This window comes from Pomacea canaliculata, linkage group LG13, assembly GCF_003073045.1.
Source record: "Pomacea canaliculata isolate SZHN2017 linkage group LG13, ASM307304v1, whole genome shotgun sequence".
NCBI lineage: Eukaryota > Metazoa > Mollusca > Gastropoda > Architaenioglossa > Ampullariidae > Pomacea > Pomacea canaliculata.
Genome location: NC_037602.1, coordinates 10,454,240 through 10,475,993, shown reverse-complemented (window position 1 = coordinate 10,475,993; position 21,754 = coordinate 10,454,240). Strand labels below are relative to the sequence as shown.

Here is a 21,754-nt window from a genome sequence, read left to right as displayed (position 1 = left end):
GTTGCCAAGACTGCACAACTTCTGGACCAGGGAAAGGGAGGAATTTACCAGGACGTTTTAATTTTGGGTTGCACAGACGATAACTTCAGGCAGTGCGGTGTTAGTAACTAAGACTTAAGAAATATTCAAAAACATACGTCAACTTTGATTTACAGGCCGCGGCGTGGAAGACCTACAGACTTTATATATATAGTTCGCAGTATCATGTGTGTGTGTGTGTTTCATGTTGACTGATATAAAAGTTTTGTTGCCCACGACAAATCTATGTAATTTGTGAATGAAAGAACACGTAAGGGGACGTGTGCGTACAGTGAGTGCGAGTAGTGTGAAAGTGTGAATTGAACGCGTCCCTGACATAATCATTGTGACAAATGTGATCGAATCATGTAGTCTGGTCGAGGGCATGGAGATGAAAGCTATTGCTGTTACTAAAGAGATGACAGCTGCTTTGTACTTTTTTATTCACAAATTACTTTAATAAAAGTTTTTTGTTGTTTAAAAGCTACTGATAGATCGTTTGTTGTGTGTTGAAAAAAAGATCGCGTAGAAATATCCGAAGCCTGAGTGGTGAGGCTGTGACGGCGCACACATTAAACTAATTTTTCCAGTCTTTCCTTTTATCTTTTGTTTAAGAAGCCCAAGGACGTGTGATAAGTGTGACACCTGGCACCAGCCGCAACCGCTGTGATCTTTGTGGAGTAGGTAGTCTTTTCACTTGGTAGATGCCAGTTAACATGTTCAGCAGCATTTTAGGCTCCACTGTTTTCCATTCAGAAGTCGGAAGAACAGTTACACAGACACTATAGTATGTAAGTACAACCATCTACCCTATACTGCACCCCAACATGACCTGTACAAGAGGGTGGAGAAGAAATGGCAGTCAGGCGGCAGATTTTACGTTCAGAAAGTCTTGGGGCCTTGTAACTTTTCATTTGTAACTCATGAAGGTCTTGGTGATCGTGGTGACACAGCTACAGCTTACTTGCTAAACGAAAGGGCTAAGAGAGAGCTAGAGAGAGCTAGAGAGAGACGGATGAGTGAGAGAAATGATGGACTGAGAGTTAGAAGAGAAAAAAAATTCAGAAGGGAGCTGAAGGGAAAGGGGAAGAGAAGAAGAGATAGACCGAACGAATAATGGGAAACAAAAGAAATGCGATAAAAGAGAAAGAAGACTAAAGGATGAAATGTGGATGATAATTCGAGGGAGTAGGAGTTAAGAAGAAATAACGAATGAAGAAACGAAAACTGTGGACAGAGGACCACTAAAATCTGGTGGCTTTAAAAGTCGGTTAATAATTAAAGTTCATCACGCGAGCTACAGACAACAGCGTCTGTCACCAGTTTATGGCAATGACGTGTTGATGATGATAAATGGGCTTCGAACATCCGTCCTCTCAGAGTTAGCCACATACACACACACACAAAACAATACAAATCTATGGAATAAAATGCTTTTATTTGCAGAAAAGACGGTATACACCGACGGTATGACTCCGAGCACAATTGAAACATGGCTACTGATACAACTGATTTTATATTCCTGTTCTATACCAACTGTGCTTTTACCTAACTTTACAGAAAAAAGCACAAACTTCCAGGTTAAATTTATAATTAATCTTTCATCTTATTAAGTCGAAGAAGAACGCATTGCAGAGGTCTTCTTCTTTCATTGCTGGGACAGAACGATGGACTATCACTTGGAGCAAACAACGCATTGCAGGATGTTGTTGTTGACGTACGGAGTGCAGGGTAGACTGCCACAGATGCTGGCCACCAGGTACAGCAGCCTGCCGTTGTTGTTAGCGCTTGAGCCGATGCGGCCTTCCATTTTGCTGTCCACACAGATGAACTCCGTTGACCCGGCGTGTCCGTCGTACCCGCTCATGAGTAAACCCGTGTACTCGGTGGTCCACCCAGTCGGACACTTGTTTGTGCCGGGTATCATGATGTTGACTGAGCGACTGCTGACGAAGCACACGGCACACAGCGCATCGAGGTCGTTCTCTGCACGTGTCGTCACTTCGTACTCGGTGCCGTACACAGAGGACACGTAGGCAGGTCTTGATACGTTAGTGGCCACGGGATTGGGTGGTAGACACAGGTAGTTGCCTCCAGATCCGGGTGAGGTGTAAACACTGCCCCCCACATAACCTTTTGGATTACAGAATATTTACTCTTATTAAGTAAACGATAGTCAGTAACCAGTCAAAATGATGCATTTCTTTCTCAAGAATTATAAAAAAGTTTGCGTTTGTCAGAGCAGTAATACATCTACAAGAGTGAGCTCTACATCGTTTATATTACATAAATTTTTTCTCATACTGACGTTACCGACAACGAAATCTTCAATTTATATACCTATTCATAAATATACTAATACTGTCAACTATCGTTGCAATATCATATTCAATTCGTGTAAAACTGTACCAAGAGCAGTATGCGAGGCTATTAATTAAAAAAAATGATATAAAACATTGTTATAACTCATGAGTTTGAATTAAACATTTCTGTAGCAAGAAAATTAGCCGACATTATTTGCGTATAAACATTTTTTTCAACCTACTTTGACTTCTCAGTGTTAAAAGTTTCTGACAAAGAAACATTTTATGTCTGCATCAGTGCAATGTTTCTTTACCTGAAAACACCGTCGTTGCTGTAGAAGCACACACACTGTTTCCCCAACGTGTGTAAACGGTACCTGGAACACAAACAGTGTTTACGTGTTAGCACCGTGATTGTCTTCTCTACCTGTTGGTTAGTGGAATCGTTAAATGCTAGCTTGCCTTTATTCTGAATACTTATCCATATCTTTTGAAACATAAGGTCAGATAAGGGCCAGGCCATGCAGTATTTTCTAGCAAAGAGAAACGTTATTAGTACAAGTGGCATCTTCACTGAAAACAGAGACCGGGGTTACCTTTACGATTTCGTTTGTTGATCAGAAACAGTTGAGAAACTTCAGTTTGACACCATAGATCATAGCTTCTGTTGGTAAAGAAATGCTCACATTAGCTTTCCTGAGTAATCAACATTTATCACTTGCTTGTAAGTGCATTGTAAGTGCCATGTGACTAAGCACGAGTACCTGTGTAACCTTCTACTTACCTGCCGCAGTCCAAGCTGGCAGAAGCGAGGCGCACACAAGGATGATGAGGACAAGTGTCATGGCTGCCGTCAGGTACTGAATCAGTGGATGACGATACAGATACAGACATGGACCTGCTTGTACTTATATAGTCAACTGTCTAAAGACAGAGCACAATGAAAACAACATCTGTGGTCTCGCATCAAAGGTAATAATTATTTTCCAATGAAAGAGACAAATCAGTTTGCTGTTTCACCTCAGATCTGTCATCCGTATCATCAATAAAAAGTTTTGTCCTTGAGTACTAAATGCCAACAGTACCGGATGTACCATCAGGCAAACTTGTGTTCGCGTAGTGCGAAGTCAGGGAGGAGTGTGGCGCAAAAATGGTCTGCTGCTTTTTTTAAGATGAATAATGTTAGGGAAAAATGTAAATGGAATGGACTGACCTTAGCACGACATTTTTCCTCTGCTTACAATGAGATCACCATGCTAGTTCTTGTGGATGGGGAAGGGACATGTTGGAGCGGATCCCTAGGATATATGGGACCACATGCCAGCCTCACCTCTTCTATCCTAAGTCGGAAGACGTTGCACACATATTCATAGGAAACACTGAAGATGAGGTCAGGGAAAACAACAACACTGACCTTAGTGCCGTGTACATCTGTGACATTAGTGGGGATTAAGATTTGACGACCTCTAGTTCTGTGCTTACTGCGCATAAGGAGTCATGGAGGCTATATCATACAACTAATACGATATTGTCAAACAAAACATGGGCAGTCATACTTTGTATAGTGTGCTTATTTAGGGCAAAACAACCCAGGAAGTGCTAGTTACATGTTGAGTGCACAGGAAAGTGGTGCATGACAGAAAAACATAAAAACCATGCAACTTTCCATTTGTCTTTTTCAAGATAATGTCTCAGATCTGAAGAAGATAAATTTTAACGACGAGAGAAGAAGGAAGATAATTACTGTGTGATATTCCAAGACAGGAGATAAACAATATCATTTGCTGGAACTCATTGTCTTGAGCGTCATTAGCATCCTCAGAGGTTTTCCATGGGGTGGAGTGGGTATTATTGTTATAATCACAGTTAATCGGTATTTAAAAACCCACAGGCAGATTGTTTGTTGAGTATTGAACGAAAGAACGTGTAGAAAGGTCGTGAGCCTGGGTGGTCGGGGTGGGAGGTCGCACACAAAAACTATTAATTTTTTTACTGATTTTTTTTCTTTTGTTGTTTTTGAAGCCGAAGTAAGTGTGATTAGTGCGACATCTGGAAGTAAGTAGGCACTTTGCCTGGTAGTGGCCAGTAAACCGTGCTCACCAACATTTTATGCTTCGCTGTTTTCCATTCAATGATCAACAGAGCAAATATACAAACACATTGGGATGAAAGTACCATGACCTCGCTATTCTGCGCTCCAACAGGTACAAACGGCGCGACAAAAAGAAAATATGAATGAAGCTAAAAACAAAATAGACAGAGAGAGGAAATTTAATATCTGGCGTCTTTACACGTGGGTCATCAACTGTCGTCAACATGAGTGTTATCGACAATAGCGTTCCAATGCCATTTGTCACATCTGTCACGTCTGTCACGTCTGTCACGTCTGTCACCATTCTGTGGCCATGGGGTGTTCCTGCTGCCGGTCAAAAGAGACAAAAAATAACAATACCAATTAGGCATCGAACATCCGTTCTTCTGTTTAATTTTACGGAACAGGGAATATACAAAATAGTCGTGCTCGCGCACCCACCCGCGAACGTGAAAGGAAAATTTTTTAACTTATGCAAGAAAAGTCTTTGATTTGTATCAAAGATTTGATCTACAGTAAGAACGTAATGTTTAGGAATATATATTTAAGGGTATTAAATACAAAGAAATATACAATTAAAATAATTTTTTATATTATATATTTATTAAGTATACTGTATGCTTCTAATTCTGTTTCACTTTCTAGTCTTGTTGACGTAAGTGAAGAAGACTATCTGTAGTAGCCACTGCCAAATATTCACATTAATCCTTCGGTGAATCTTTCTGTTTCTGTCTTCACACCGTTCTGTTTCTAGTTTTTTTCTATCAAAACCGTAGAAGTCTTGCTTGAAGTTATCTGTTGCGTTCATTTAGTTCAAATAATAATAATAATAATAATAATAATAATAATAATAATAATAATAATAATAATAATAATAATAATAATAATAATACACAGACAGACAGACAGACAGACAGACAGACATATTAATATACGTTGGTGTAAAAAATAATAAGATTATTGCTTGTCCCCGTAGTGTGGACACTTATGTTACATATAAATATTATTGTTCTTAAGCGCTAAGCTCATACTCCTTAGAAGTGTGAATATGTGATTAACAAATTTTGCATGATGCTGAATGAGCATATAAATCCTGATAGACAACTTAGCTTTAGAGAAGTTTCGAGACAAATAATTTTAAATAAACGCTCCATTAACAAAAATAAATATAACTACGCTATCAAGATGTGTCATGTCACAATGTAGGAGGAGAAAGTAAAATGTACTGATCTTTCTCGTCGTTAATGCGACCAATGACAATCGGCAGCCAGCAGCCGGTCCAGGTTCTAGTTATAGCAGTAAATAGTGATTACTAATGAGGTACTACATCATCGGTCTTGTTACATTTAATATCACTTTTCGAGTGACATCTTACTTGTATTTACAAGTGAATATAAACCATTTGTGTTACAGCTGGAAGCAAATGTTTTCAAGAGATGATAAGGGTCGGTTTTCTCTGACGAGACAAATCGTGTTTTCTTGGATCACATGGCGCATTGCAGAATGTTGTGCGTGTGGTTATTTGAAAATGAGACCTCATACAAACACACAAACACATACATTACTGCACTGCTGGCAGACAATTTTTTGTTCAAAATTTTCTAACAGAGGAGGCTGAGCGAAAGGCTGAGCGTTGGTCTCGGCAGACAGACAGCAATCCAAGTCTACACGTCCGTGATCAGATAATAGTCTTTCCTGCAATACATCTACAAGTGGAGGAAAGGCGTCCTGCAAATGTTAATTTAAGAAAAAGATATATTCGTAAACATTTTTCATTAATTCGAAAACAGTTAGCAGGTCATTCTTCGCCACCTCATCTCCGTGACTGCGCCACCAGTCTCTTCCACCAACACTCTCTACTGCCCCCGCACCTCTACTGTCTCTACTCAACCCTCTATTTCACCCTGGTCACTGTAAGTGCAGCCCCCCCCCCGCCCCCTTGATATGTACACAGAAACTAGCATGGAGGTCTAATTGCAAGAAGAGGAAAAATGTCCTGCTAAGGTCATTCCATTCCATTCACATTTTCCCTAACATTATTAATCTTAAAAAAAGCAGCAGACCATTTTTGCGCCACCCTCCTCCCTAACTTCGCACTTCGCCACCACAAAGTTTGCCTGATGGTACATCCGGTACTGTTGGCATTTAGTACTCAAGGACAAAACGTTTTATTGATGATACGGATGACAGATCTGAGGTGAAACAGCAAACTGATTTGTCTCTTTCATTGGAAAATAATTATTACCTTTGATGCGAGACCACAGATGTTGTTTTCATTGTGCTCTGTCTTTAGACAGTTGACTATATAAGTACAAGCAGGTCCATGTCTGTATCTGTATCGTCATCCACTGATTCAGTACCAGACGGCAGCCATGACACTTGTCCTCAGCATCCTTGTGTGCGCCTCGCTTCTGCCAGCTTGGACTGCGGCAGGTAAGTAGAAGGTTACACAGGTACACGTGCTTAGTCACGTTTCTCGTTGCTAAAAAAATACTAGCAGGACTAGGTGCTATGACCTATGTGTATCAAAAGATATGGATAAGTATTCAGAATAAAGGCAAGCTAACATTTAACGATTCCACTAACCAACAGGTAGAGAAGACAATCACGGTGCTTACACTTAAACACTGTTTGTGTTCCAGGAACCGTTTACACACGTTGGGGAAGCAAGGGGTGTGGTTCTACAGCAGCAACTGTGTATTCAGGTAAAGAAACGTTGCACTGATGCACACATAAAATGTTTCTTTATCAGAAATGTGTACCATTGAGAAGTCATAATAGTTTGAAAAAAATGTAGACTGTAGAAAAAAATTTCTGTTATATAAGCGATGTATCACGATAAGCACACTCTTGTAGATGTATTACTGCTCTGACAAACGCAAACATTTTTATAATTCTTGAGAAAGAAATCCATCATTTTGAATTGTTCCTGACTATCGCTTACTTAATAAAAAAATAAAATGTGCCTGCAAATTATGTCTACAAAAGTTGGCATATACTTTTATTGGCTTTTGAACTTGTGACAAAGTGTATGTAAAACATCGATCAAACATTAGTTTTGATGAACTGTTGTCTACCAGACGATAGGAAATAAACGTGTGACAATGTCACAGTAACGTGTAAATATTCTGTAATCCAAAAGGTTATGTGGGGGGCAGTGTTTACACCGCACCCGGATCTGGAGGCAACTACCTATGTCTACCACCCAATCCCGTACCCACTAATGTAACAAGACCTGCATACGTGTCCTCTCTGTACGGCACCGAATACGAAGTGAGTAACCGGAAAGAAAACAACTTTGATGCGCTGTGTGCCGTGTGCTTCGTCAGCACTCGCTCAGCCAACATCATGGTACCCGGCACCAACAAGTGTCCGACTGGGTGGAGCTCCGAGTACACGGGTTTACTCATGAGTGGGTACGACGGACACGCCGGGTCAACGGAGTTCATCTGTGTGGACAGCATCATGGAAGGCCGCAACAACTCAAGCGCTAACCAGAACGGCAGGCTGCTGTACCTGGTGGCTGGCATCTGTGGCAGTCTACCCTGTCCTCCTTACGTCAACAACAACATCCTGCAATGCGTTGTTTGCTCCAAGTGAGAGTCCATCGTTCTGTTTCAGCAATCAAAGAAGAAGACCTCTGCAAAGCGTTCTCCTCCGACTTAATGAGATGAAAAATTAATTATAAACTTAACCTGGAAGTTTGTCCTTTTTTTGTGCAAAGTTAGTTAAAAATACAGTTGGTTTAGAGCAAGAATAAAAAATCGGTTGTATCCGCAGCCAAGTTTCAACTGTGCTCGGAGTCATACTGTCGGTGTATACCGTCTTTTCTTCAAATAAAACCATTGTATTCAACAAATTTGTATTGTTTTGTGTGTGTGTGTGGCTAACTCAGACAGGACGGATGTTCGAAGTCAATTTATCATCAACAACACGTTATTGCCATAAACTGGTGACAAACGCTGTTGTCTGTAGCTCTGGTGATGAACGATATTTAATCACCGACTTTAAAAGCCGCCAGATATTAGAGGCCCTCTCTTCACATACAGTGGTACCTCGACATACGAGTTTAATTCGTTCCGTAACCTTGCTCGTATGTCAAATTGCTCGTATCTCAAAGCAATTTTCCCCATTGAAATTCATTGAAATGCCATTAATCCGTTCCAGCTCCCAAAACACCACCTCAGTTGTTTTTGTTAAGTGTTTTTGAATAAGATAAAGTGTATTTACAAGAAGAAACATTTATTTATGAATAACAAATACATATTCTATAAAAACATATTAAATTCTTCGTTTGTGGAAGTGTGTTGGATCTGCTTCAGCAAATCACCGTAAATCACTCGTGCCTTCTCACACATGATGCTTTGTGTTAAGGTTCCTCCTTGAAGCTGCTTCTCTGTCACCCACACAATCAATAGTTTCTCCATCTTTTCATGGAGAGAAGTCCGGAGCTTAGAAATTATTGTAACGCCCTTAGCTGGCGATATACACTTTATCAACTCCTGTTTAAGCTCAGAACATATCGTTGATGTGCTACACCCGTACATCCTCGCCAAGTCAATTACTCACACACCTTGCTCATGTTTTTCTACGATTTCGCGATTTAATTCAATAGACATCATCTTCTTCTTCGGACCCATGGTTACAAAAATAAATGGGATAATGTTTTGTAAATGTACAAAAAGCAAAAAAAACGCGAACCCAACTTATCAAAAATGCTTCGAAAACGAGGGAAACAAGCACACAGACTGAGGTCTAGTCTGAGGTGGGAGAAACCCGCATGTTGGGGTCGTGTGCAGCGGTGTAGTGTGCGATAACTCGTATCTCAAATCTTGCTCTTATCTCAAAGCAAAATATCGCTCGCTCGGCGGCTCGTATCTCAAAACACTCGTATGTCAGGGCACTCGTATGTCGAGGTACCACTGTATTTTGTTTCTTCTTTCCCTCCATCTTCCTTCTTACCTTTTTTCTCCTCTAACTCTCAGTCCATAATTTCTATCGCTCAACCTCCTCCCTCTTACTGTCTCTCAGCCCTGTCGTCTATTCAGTAAGCTGTAGCCAGGTGTCACACGTCCTTCGGCTTCCTAAACAAACAAAAAAAACAAAAAAAGACTGAAAAAATTAGTTTAATGTGTGCGCCGTCAGAGCCTCACTACTCTTGCTGGAAATATTTCTACGCGTTCTTTTTTCAACACACAACAAACGATATTTCGGTAGCTTTTTACAGAAGTAAAAACTTTTATTAAAGTAATTTGTGAATAAAAAAAATACAAAGCAACTGTCATCTCTTTAGTAACATCATTAGCTTTCATCTCCATAGGATGGGCCAGACTCATGCTTTGATCACATTTGTCATAATGTCATAATAAGCAATCATTTGTTTACGGCGGTAACTAGATCATCTGGTCAAAGCATGGCTGGAAGAATCAGATAACAGCACGACCGACAATCTAGGTTCTTAAACCTTCGTCGATAAGCCGTTAATTGACAGGCGTAAGTGTTTGTACACAAGAGGCCGGATGCAAGAAATGTCGCTAGCAGACTGGGAGAGTGAATTTTAAAGTCAGTTTAACTGTAATTAGGTTCTTGAGAACTTAACACGATCATTGCACCCAATGTCTGTCGCCTCACGAATTCGTTTTCGCCTTTTTTTACAACACCTTTACACAACCTGCTACCCTATCCAAGCTAGATAATTTGACTGCATGCAGGTAGTGGTTATATAAAGATATTTATTGGTTCCATATGTAGGCCCACCAAAAACTGCTTTACCAGCCGATAATTTATCAGAGAGGACTATTTCCAACCACTTTTTCTCATCTAGGTCAAACATTGCAGAGATCATAATTGATATCATTGAACACAAGCAAACACAGAGCATTTCTAGACCGACATAATAAAGAAGAAAGACATAACGGTTCAACAATGTTTGGTACAAAATATCGAGAAAAAAAATTTTTATCGATGCCGTAAATTTTACTTGTTTCTTGTATGATATGTCCACCCTCTCCACGTCTGTTCAGCTGAACGATCCCGTGGTATGGAGGTGCAGGTCAACTATTTTATTCTCCATTGCAACGTTCTATTATGTACAAAGGCTTTAAAAAACAACAACATACATTGCTGCTGACGATATAATTGTAAGATAATGGTCGTGACGTCATCGTCTCCCCATACCCATTGTCCGTCAACGACGAAATGTGCTGTGAAATTTGATTACATGATTTTTTAGGGTACATTGATGATGAAACTCGTACTTTAATATGTTTGAACAACAACAACAACAACAACGACGACGACGACGACGACGACGACGACGACGACGACGACGACGACGACGACGACGTAGATAGCTATCGAGGATGCTCGTAAACTGTTTAATAATTATTTCAATAATAGCATCCCCCCTTTAACCACCACTCAAAACCAAGAGGTCGACTCGTCTCAAGGGCAGTACTGGTCGAAGTGTCCAATTATCAAATTATCATAGAGATAAGCATTGTCGATAACACCATTTCATTTTCAGTAATAACACTTGAGAAGGTAAAATACGGCATATAAGTAGAACTTATAACTAGTAAGTCTGACTAGTATCATGATTACTGCGTGGACCTTACACTGGTTGTAGCACCGAGCAGTCTTTCCATGGTAACCTTCGCTTTACTTGGCCTAACCCCGACATTTGCATGTCACGTGAGAGCACGGTGGTCTTAAAATAGCTCAGCGCTATTGAGCTGGACTCGGGCGGGGTCATAGGTTGCGTCCCGCGGGAACGTGTCTGATGGGCTGGACCTCGACACCACGTGATCGCTCAGTTGACAAGACGTGGACCAATGGCAAACAGCGGAGCCTAAAGTGCTGCTGAACACGGTAACTGACCTCTACAGGTCAAAAGTTTACTTGTTGTCACACTACAAAGATCACAGCGGTACCGGCTGCGACCAGGTGTCATAATTATTATACGACCTTCGTCTTCTTCAACAGAACAAAAAGAAACGACTAGAAAAATCAGTTTAATGTGTGCGCCGTCACAACCGCACCACTCAGGCTTGAGGAATTTCTGCGCGTTCTTTCTTTCAGCATACAACAAACGATCTACAAGTGGCTTTTAAAATAACGAAAAACTATTATTATAACAATTTGTAAATAGACAGTTACAAAGTAATTGTCATCTCTTTGGTAACAGCATTAGCTTTCATCGCCATCTCCGGGACCAAACAAGGTTTAATTAATCTTAAAGTAAATAAAGTAAAAAACTAAATTCGAAATTTATTTTATGTTTGAATATTCTGACAGATAAACAAGTGTAGACTTCCTGCTTCTTATTTTATTTGCATGCGTGGACAGAATGTGACAGGTATCCCTGAGTTTGCGTAGTTCATGATAGGTAGACAGAAATAGTGAAGCAAAGGTGATGGTTTCGCCCTCCCTGATGTGATTAGGCGGACGAACCAGTGAGGATTAACTTTCTTCTCGAGATTCTAAGAACTGGCGGATAATGTGCAGTAGGGTTGAGAGTGTTGACCCCGATGGAGCTAGTTGGGAAGGCCTATCACTGCTATAACTATTAGCATTCACTAGAACATTCTTCAGTAAAGTGTCCACAGTTAATCACAAAAAAATTTATCAACTCTAGACAGATGCATTTGACAGATACATTTCATACAATGACCCTAGAGTATATGAAGTAAGGTCACTGGTCACAAAATCAAACGGAGAGAGTCGTCACACAAATATAAATTTCACTCACCCAACACAGCAAGCTTTCACTGAATGAACTTTTCCTTTTCGAAAGAGCATTGTAACACAAATATGAAATTCCACATCCGCCTACAAGAGAGCTGTCTATGACCTGATCGCGAAATTTTGTTGACCTCAAACATACGCGGTCATTAAGACCGTTCGGACCATCGACTTGATGTTATTCATACAATATAGTTGCTGCTCTAAATACTATTAATACTTGTAATATTTTAATCTACAGTTTCTGATATAAATAGTATTAATAAATGTAATAGATCAATATGCGCTTTCCTCCAACTAGGACACGAGGCCAGTTGCAGTATAAACACAATAGTGTTCACCACTTGCTTCTGTATTTTAAACCCTCACACACAAGATAACTGAAACTAAAAACTTTTAATCACAATGTATAGAAAAGTCACACATTCTTTGTTGTTCTAATCAATGTGGTGGATAGGTTAAAGAATGTGTTTTTCTGTGGTTTAAAAATTCCAGTTGTATTATTGCATGACATGTTGGGAATAGAAAGCCGCTTTTTTGCCTATTTAGACCTTTATGTTACTTATACAGACATTGGGATTATGATTTGGTACTGCAACCCAAGATTAAGACATTTGTTTGGGACAAGCAAGATTACTTGATATCATTATTGCAATAATGTTAACGACTTTAAGTAAGAGATGAACAGCTTACCACCATTAACGCGAGGTCTTGAACCTGATAACTCCAAATATTTTTCACAGGTTGTGTTTCATATTATACCGAAGGATTTATGTGAGATGTAACTGTTCAGGACAACTGCCAGGGATTGAATTTTTTTTAAACTGGATAAAACTCACCACACTATAGTTATTATTCCCTGGAATCATTGAAAATTCAGTTGTTCCGTTCTCTTTTGTGCACAATTTTCAACACAGATTAGATAAAATCGTCGGTAGGTCGGCTGCCTTGTGTCAGAAATGATAAAAGGGTAGGGTTCGGGGTGAAACGGGAATGCAATACTTTTAATCTGCGGCGATTAAAGGCTTTAGAAAAGGAGCATTGGGAATATACTGCTGAAGATTTCTTTTTACTGACCAGTATTACACACATCTGCCACACACTATACAAGGACGAAAGATTTGATCAATGGTATAACTGACAGGTTTAATGTTATCACAAATATCAAACGACAAATTCATTTTTCGCTTTCAAGGAAAAATGTTTATTGCCTCTGATGCAAAACAACAGATGTGATTTTCAGTGTACTTTTGTCTTTAGACAGTTGACTATATAAGTACAAGCAGGTCCATGTCTGTATCTGTATCGTCATCCACTGATTCAGTACCTGACGGCAGCCATGACACTTGTCCTCAGCATCCTTGTGTGCGCCTCGCTTCTGCCAGCTTTGACAACAATTTATTCCCAGATATTTTGATTGTTTTCAAGTGTTTGTGTGTGTGTGTGCGCTTGTGCAAGTGTGTTTTTACTGTTTCGTAAAATAAGAGGACAGATGTCTGATGAATGTGTTTCAGCAGGAACATGTCATGGCAATAAGCCCTATTTTCATCTTTTTTTGTCTTTTTTTCTGTATTTCCTATTCCCTGTAATCATCTAGCCTTTTTCTACATTCCCTTTCTCACTTTTATTAATTTCTTTCATTCCTCTACTTTTATTCGTTTTCTCTTTCATTTATTCCTCTCTATCCCATCCATCTCCTTATTTACTTTGCTCTTCTATCCTCTCTTCTGTCTCTGTCTCTCTCAGTGCTATCGTGTGGCTGGTAAGCTGTAGCGGTGTCACAAGTGACGTAGACCCACTCCAAGATTTTCTGCAAACAAATGGCGGCGCCTGACTGCCATCTCTCCTCCCCCCCCCCTCCTATGGGTCTCTTGTTTGTGTGTTGCGGGGCAGTATGGGGGAGATCGTTTTAATTTCCTACTATAGTGTCTGTGTAGCTGCTTTGTCGAGTTTAGAATGGAAAAAGCAAAAAGCATCAAGTGTTGATGAACACGTTTACTGGTTCCAACAAGTGAAAAGTCTACCGGCTTCACTCCCAAACATCACAGCGGTTCCAGCTGTGGCAATGATCACACGTCCTTTGGCTTCAAAGCCGCAAACGGAAAAAAACGACTGCAAAAAATAGTTGAATATGTGATCCGTCACAACCTCACCACTCACACTCGCGATATTTCTACTTAATTTCCCTTCAATACACGTACAACGATGTCTTTGTGTTTTTTTAATAACAAAAAATATTATTATAATAACTGATAAATGACAAGTTTCATCTCTTTAGTAACGGAATTGGTTTTCATTCCATTCTTTTCGAAACCAGATTGCAAATTTTTATTACATTTCGCATAATGACTATAAAAGCTGAGTTCACCGAGTACAAATGTTAAAGAACCTGTTTTGATGTACAATACAAACTTGAATGAAAATTAATCTTTAATGAAATTTTGTCGTTCGTGACATGAAAGAGTCACGTAAAATATGACAATAAAATTAAGGACTAAAGTTAATATTAAAAAATCCTTTTTGGTGGGACATTGTGCTGATGTAACAGCTTAATTGTACTTGGCATCAGCTATCTAACCTCGAGCAAATACACAATGTTTAATCAAAGTAAAAGAGTAAATTCAGAATTTCTTTGACCTCTGAAAATTCTGACACATAAACAAGCGTAAATTTTAGTGTATTCCTTGTTCATCCTCGAAGACCACGAGCGCTGCGTAGATTTTTTTTTTTTTTTGGTCTTCTCCTCAGAAAGTCTCTCCAGTGAAAGGCAGTGGGTGCTTTACTTTTTTTCTGGTATTACTCATCTAGGTATGGCCTTTCTTACCTTCTATTCTTCCTTATTCTTTAGTATCCTCAGACATGTTTCATTTATGCTTGGAGTTATACCGTCTGTGTACACGGTCTTTTCTGCAAATATAACAATTTCTTTCAACACATTTAGATTGTTCTGTAAGAGTGTGTGTGTGTGGCTAACTCAGAGAGGACGGATGTTCGAAGCCCATTTTTCATTGGCATAAGCTGGCGACAGACCGCTGTTGTCTGTAATCCGCGTGAAGAACGATATTTGATAATGGATAAAAGCCGACAGATATTAGATTTTTTCTCCACCATATTTTTTTCTTCGTTCGTTCGTAATTTTATATTCTACTACTCGACTCATCATCTCACCTTTCTTTCGCAGTCTTCTTTTCTCCTTTAATGCATTTCTTTTGTTTCCTTATTGGTTTAGTATATCTCTTCTTCTCTTCACGTTCACTTCATCTCCATTCTTACCTTTTTTCCTCTCGCTGTCAGTTCATACTTTCTCTCAATCATCCCTCCTTCTTTCCTCTAAGCCCTGTCGTGTAACAAGTAAGCTGTATTTGTGTCACCACGATCACCAAAACCTGTACATTCATACTATAGTGTTTGTGTAAACATTCTGTTCACATCACAGCTGTTACGGCTCGTGCAAAGGTGTCAAACTTATCGGTGTCAAACTTAAAGGTGTCAAACTTATCACACTGTCTTCGGCTTCGTAAACAGTAAACAAAGAACGATTGGAAAACTTAGTTTAATGTGTGCCCCATCACAACATCACCACTCAGGCTTGAGATATTTTTACGCGCTGTTACCTTCAACACACAATAAACGATCTGTCAGTAGCTTTTAAAATAACAAACACTATTATTGTAATTTGTAAATAAACAGTTACAAAGCAATTGTCATCTCTTTAGTAACAATATTAGCTTTCATCGCCATCATCTAGACCAGACTACAAGGTTTAATTACATTCAACTTAAAATAGCATTATTTAAATGACATTTTAGGTTACATGAAGAAGTCACGTAAAGTTGTGCACAAATGAAATTAAGTTCTAGTCAACATTTTAAAAACATTTCAGTAGACTGTTGTGCTGATGTAACAGCTTTATTGTACATTGCGACAGATGTCTAACATCCAGCCTACTGTCGTGCAAACATACAATCTTTAAGTAAATAAAGTAAAAGACTAAACTCGAAATTTGTTTTACGTTTGAATATTGTGACAGATAAAGAAGAGTATACTCATTCTTTTTTCTCCTCTTAGAACTCTCCAAAGGCCGTTTAATTTAGTTGCTTTCTGGTGTTAGACTTCTATGTATGACTTCCTCTTACATTCTGTTCTTACTTAGTAAAAAGGGTTGTTCCGCTTTCTGCAATTAAAACAGTAGATAAAAGTGTTTCTTTTTAAAGACAAATTTATAGGTATCTGCTTTCCGTTTATTCGTGCTACTAGCAATATATAGTTACTAATGTAGCAAATTACATCCATGAGGAATTCCAAGGGCTAGAATCAATTAATAGTTGACTATTTAATTCATTATACAGTTAGTTCTTGTAGATTATTATGTTGCTTCTTTCCTGTTGTATTGAGTACTGTTTATAACCCAGTTCCCTTAAAATGGACCGAAGGCGTCTTAAAAAACTAATTTAATTCAGTTTTTCTTTCCCTCGATCTCTCTTCTTACTTTCCCTCTTCCATAAATCAGCTTTCTTCTTACTCTCTGTCCTTCCGTTTTTCTCTCCTCTGTCTACACAAGCAGTCGATCCACCACCACCCATACTGCGCTGTGTGTTCCATTGGTCTGACGAATTTTGAAGGGAAAACAACGAATCATTAAGGATTTACTGGCACTAACATGTGAAATCTTTATCGCCGTCACTCCACAAGGATCACATATCGGTTCCAGCTGGTGCTGGTGTCACAATTATCACCTGACCTTCAGCTTCAAAAACCGCAAACGCAAAAGCGACCTGGAAAAAATCCGTCATGTGAGCGTTGTCACAACTTCACCACGTAGGCTTCCAAGATTTCTACGCATTCTCTCCTACAACACACATTAAACGATCTGCTAGTGGGTTTTCAAATCACAAGAAACTGTTCTTATAACAATTTTTAAATGAACAGTTAAATCTTTTGCCAAACCACCGCCCGAAAGGTCACCAAGGATGCTTGCTGAAAACATTCACGAAAGTGATTTTTCAGCAAATCGAACCTTTTTTGTCCACTGTTTAAAATGTCACTCTTGGTACAAAGTAATTTCCTACCTTAGTTTGACTTCTTTCTCTTTTTCATTTTATGCTTTCGTGCTTTCTTTTAAGGTATTAGATAAGTGACTACAAACTTAAGGCATAACCATAAAGGTGATCTGTTTAATAGCCTTGTTGTCGTAGCCAAAAACATGTTCATCTCTGTGACTCGTAATTCTCGTCATCATCAGGCGTTATTAAAGGCTTTAAAAAATGAAACATTGGGGAATATACTGCTGGAGATTTATTTTTGCTGACCATCTGCCTCACATTATACAAGGACGAATGATTTGGTAAATGATATCACTGACAGGTTTGATGTTATCATAACTGTTCGCTTTCAAGGGAAAATAATCTTTACCTGTAATGCAAAACAACAGATGTTGTTTTCATCGTACACTGTCTTCAGAAAGTTGACTATATAAGTACAAGCAGGTCCATGTCTGTATCTGTATCGTCATCCACTGATTCAGTACCTGACGGCAGCCATGACACTTGTCCTCAGCATCCTTGTGTGCGCCTCGCTTCTGCCAGCTTTGACTGCGGCAGGTAAGTAGAAGGTAACACAGGTACACGTGCTTAGTCACATGCATCAGGTGTATGTCGATTATTGATCTCAGAAAAGCTTTTTGTGCACGTCCATCTGTAAACAAAGCTGTGATCTATGGTGTCCGACTGTAGTTTCTTGGTAGTGTTTGAGAGACAAAAATCTTAAAGGTCTCAGTCTACAGTGAGGGGGTGGTGTTAGATACTGTGTTGTTTAAAAAGTTAGGGATAATTGTCTTTGCTTAAAAAAACCAGGCAGGGCCCCGTCCTATGATATGTGTGTTTCGAAAAGGTGCATAAATTTATCATAAACGGAAACCTTTTAGTTTAACATTTTGTATTTGACTTTTACTTGGGTTTACTCCTACTTTAAATCACCTAAGTCATTGCAGCTGAAGTCAAATACAAAGAAAACCTTAGGTTTCCTTTGAATAATACTTACGGGGAAAGAAAGGCAAAAGAGAGAATATGTTTCTTTTGTGATTGAAGGTTGCATAGTCCCACAGTCCTTTTCTTGGAACATTTGCATAAAATTTTATTCTATCCTGAGCTATAAGATGAGGAACTAAAGGATATGCATGACAAACTTACCAACAAAATGACGGATTTGACATTAGACAACAAAAGTGCTAGGTTTATAGTTGTAGACATTGAATTGGACTCTCAATCACCAAGTGTTCAGATAAAGAATAAAAACCAGAGACGCCCTATTTCGTATCTTCCACATACTGTGTCTTGATATCACCGAGTTACATTCTACCTGTGAAACATTATACTTACTAAGTAATACAATCAGAGTATTGCACAGGATATCATCGCATTTAACGATTCCACTAACCAACAGGTAGAGAAGACAATCACGCTGCTAACACTTAAACACTGTTTGTGTTCCAGGAACCGTTTACACACGTTGGGGAAACAGTGGGTGTGCTTCCGAAGAAGCGACTGTGTATTCAGGTAAAGAAGCACTGCGCTGATGCAAACATAAAGAGCTTCTTACAAATATTGCTTATTAAAATCACCGAAATTACACTAAATTAAGATGATTTTTTATAGACTTTTAACATTGAAAAATAATAATAGTTCGACAAGATGTTGATATAAAAGTTTTTTGTTGATTATGTTTCATGATACACAAAAGTACAAAGAAGTGTTGTAAGATTATCATCATTCTATTTGTTCAAAGCATCGTATACTTATATTTTACACTTTTACAAGAATTAAACATAATATTTCCACGATACTGGACATCATTGACATATTTACGAAAAAGGTAGATAGATTGGAGATTTCCATTGTCTGTTACTTGTGTACCCTTGGATCAATGGGTTTTTTTATGTTATTATTTCGTGAAAACTCTGCCAATACTTTCAAACTTAGAAGTATCTGAAGAAAAGTCTAAAAAATTCTAAACATTAATGTTACGTATAAGTTAATATGTGTGTAAAAATACTTTAATAATATCAGCTCAGCTTAATGCTTTTAATGTTTTAGCTAGTTTTTTTTTATGTAAACCTCTGTATATTTATACATCTTAACATGAACAGTTATTATTTCTGACGTCTCTTGTGTAGTCTTGTTGTAAAAATGTAATCAATCTTCCCACAATACATTAGACAATATAAAGTGGACAAAGATGATTGCCGTTATATAATCTATCAACCGCGATTAACATACCCTTGTGAGTGTGTTACACTGTGAGAAATGACAAACGCTAAATGCTTCCCAACGTGTGACGTCAAATCAAATCAAATCAAAATCAAATCAAAACAGACTTTATTGTCTGCCCAGGAGACCCAGGGCAGAAATTTGTCTTTGCTCACATACCCATACAGACATTTAACACACAGTTAGAAGTAAAAGTGAGGAGTAAAATAGTGTTGATTGCACCAGTCCATCAAAGCAGTGTATGTTTATCCTAACAACAAATCTTGGGTGACCAAGGGCCTAAAAGCACTGCTGAACAAAAAGAAACATTTGTTCATCACGGGCAGAAGCCCACGACAGAAGATTAGTACAGAGGACCATGATGCTATCCGTTGGGTGGGCAGAGGCTCTACGAGCATACTAGTTAGTCCGCTTTCAGTAGTTTGCCGGTGGACCAACGAGTATCGACGAGACTGAAACAGAGGTCGAGTTAGCTCTCGCCATAAACCCGATGTGTCAGAATGCGGCTCGTGGTTACATCTTGAGCTCGCTGGAGGGACCTGCCAGACGTCGAGTTATGATGCTTCCGCATGACGCAAGAGATACGCCGAGAAAGATCTTGGGTGTCCTAGTGGAGGCGTATCTCTTCGCTCCAAAGACAAAAAGTATGTAAAACGTTAATCACAGTTTTGTTGAGCTGCTGTCTACCAAACAATAATAAGTAAACGTACGTTAATGTAGAAATATTCTGTATTCTAAAAGGCTATGTGGGCGGCAGTTTTAACAACAAGTCTGGATCTGGAGCCAACTTCATGTGTCTATCACCCAATCCCGTACCCACTGACGTAACAAGACCTGACTACAGCTCCACTGTGTATGGCACTGAATACCAAGTGAGTAACCGGCCAGAGAACGAGTTTGATGTTCTGTGTGCCGTGTGCTTCATCAGCAACAGTACAGCCAACATCATGATACCCGGCACCAACACGTGTCCGACTGGGTGGAGCTCCGAGTACACGGGTTTTCTAATGAGCGGGTTCGACGGACACGGCGGGTCATCGGAGATCATCTGTGTGAACATCAAACTGGAAGGCCGCATCGACTCAAGCGCTAACGGAAACGGCTCGCAGCTGTACCCGACGGGCTACATCTGTGACAGACCACCCTGTCATTACCCGAGCAGCAACACATTGCAATGCGTTGTTTGCACCAAGTGAGAGGCCATTTGATTCGTCTGAGGAATCCAATGACAAGGCCTCAAACAATGCGTTCTCCTCCCATCAGATCCAAGATTAATGATAACTTTGCTTTTCGTTGCCTTTGCTTTGCTTTATAAGGTTAGGAGAAGAATGTTATGTTTTTCTGCGTTATAAAACACAGGAAAGGTCTTGTAATATTTACTGGTTTTTGTAAAACAATTAGAAGTGTTAGTCTGCTGCAATGTTTTAAAGTGCATCTTCCGGTAAATGCTGTGGAAATTCACTTTCTCCTGCTCTCTACAAATATAACCATTTATTCCCAGATATTTTGATTGTTTTCAAGTGTGTGCATGGGTGCTCGCGCTTATGTGTGTTTACTGGTTCGGAAAATAAGAGGACAGATGTCTGGTGAATGCTTTTAGCGGGAACACGTCATTGCAATAATTCCTTCGCCCACTTTTTTAGGTCTTAATTCTCTTTTCTGTACCTCTAACTCGGTGGTTCTCAAAGTTTTTCGGACCGGGACCACTTTACTTAGGTAAAACTATTGCGGACCACCAAGACCTAAGTAAAAAAAACTATCGCGGACCACCAAGACCTAAAAAATCACTCTGTACTATGAATTTCAAATTTAAATTGCCGCATTTGTTTCATTTTAATTCAAAACTAAATGTCCTTCTGTGACAGTAGTCTAGGAATAAGTTGGCATAAAACTACCCAACTCGTTCTTTGTAATTAAAATGTTAATGCGAGGAATGCATCACTTTAAACATCACAAAAGAAGAATCCTATAACTCCCTGCAGTCTCTTCTTGACCGCACACCAAGAAGAGATCTGAAGATCATCATGGGAGACCTAAATGCCAAAGTGGGAGATGACAACACCAACAGGGAGCTCATCATGGGAAGACATGGCGTCGGCACCTGCAATGAAAACGAGGAGCTCTTCATAGACTTCTGCGCTTTCAACGACCATGTCATTGGTGGCACTGTATTCCCACACAAGAATATACACAAGACAACTTGGACTTCCCCGGATGGCCAGACGGAAAACCAGATCGACCATATAACAGTTGGCCGAAGGTGGAGAAGGAGTCTCCAAGATGTCAGAGTTAGAAGAGGAGCAGATGCTGCTTCAGACCACCAGCTTCTAATA

At 39.4% G+C, this 21,754-nt stretch overlaps 2 protein-coding genes and 1 long non-coding RNA gene across 3 annotated transcripts; 2 read left to right on the top strand and 1 right to left on the bottom strand.

Moving 5' to 3' along the window:
* Positions 1-1,437: 1,437 nt before the first annotated feature.
* Positions 1,438-3,212, bottom strand: LOC112553828 (short-chain collagen C4-like). The gene is made up of 3 exons (XM_025221293.1): positions 3,106-3,212; positions 2,636-2,698; positions 1,438-2,151 (listed from the first exon to the last, which is right to left on the bottom strand). Exons 1-3 carry the CDS (start codon positions 3,164-3,166, stop codon positions 1,694-1,696), a joined length of 582 nt encoding a protein of 193 aa, XP_025077078.1. The 5' UTR covers positions 3,167-3,212; the 3' UTR covers positions 1,438-1,693.
* Positions 3,213-6,710: 3,498 nt separating this feature from the next.
* Positions 6,711-8,262, top strand: LOC112553831 (short-chain collagen C4-like). Its single transcript, XM_025221295.1, has 3 exons — positions 6,711-6,846; positions 7,056-7,118; positions 7,556-8,262. Exons 1-3 carry the CDS (start codon positions 6,786-6,788, stop codon positions 8,011-8,013), a joined length of 582 nt encoding a protein of 193 aa, XP_025077080.1. The 5' UTR covers positions 6,711-6,785; the 3' UTR covers positions 8,014-8,262.
* A 9,364-nt stretch (positions 8,263-17,626) lies between these two features.
* On the top strand, positions 17,627-20,263 carry LOC112553837. Its single transcript, XR_003097122.1, has 3 exons — positions 17,627-17,756; positions 18,648-18,710; positions 20,163-20,263. It is a non-coding gene; the product is annotated as an uncharacterized LOC112553837 (long non-coding RNA).
* The last annotated feature ends 1,491 nt before the right edge of the window (positions 20,264-21,754 follow it).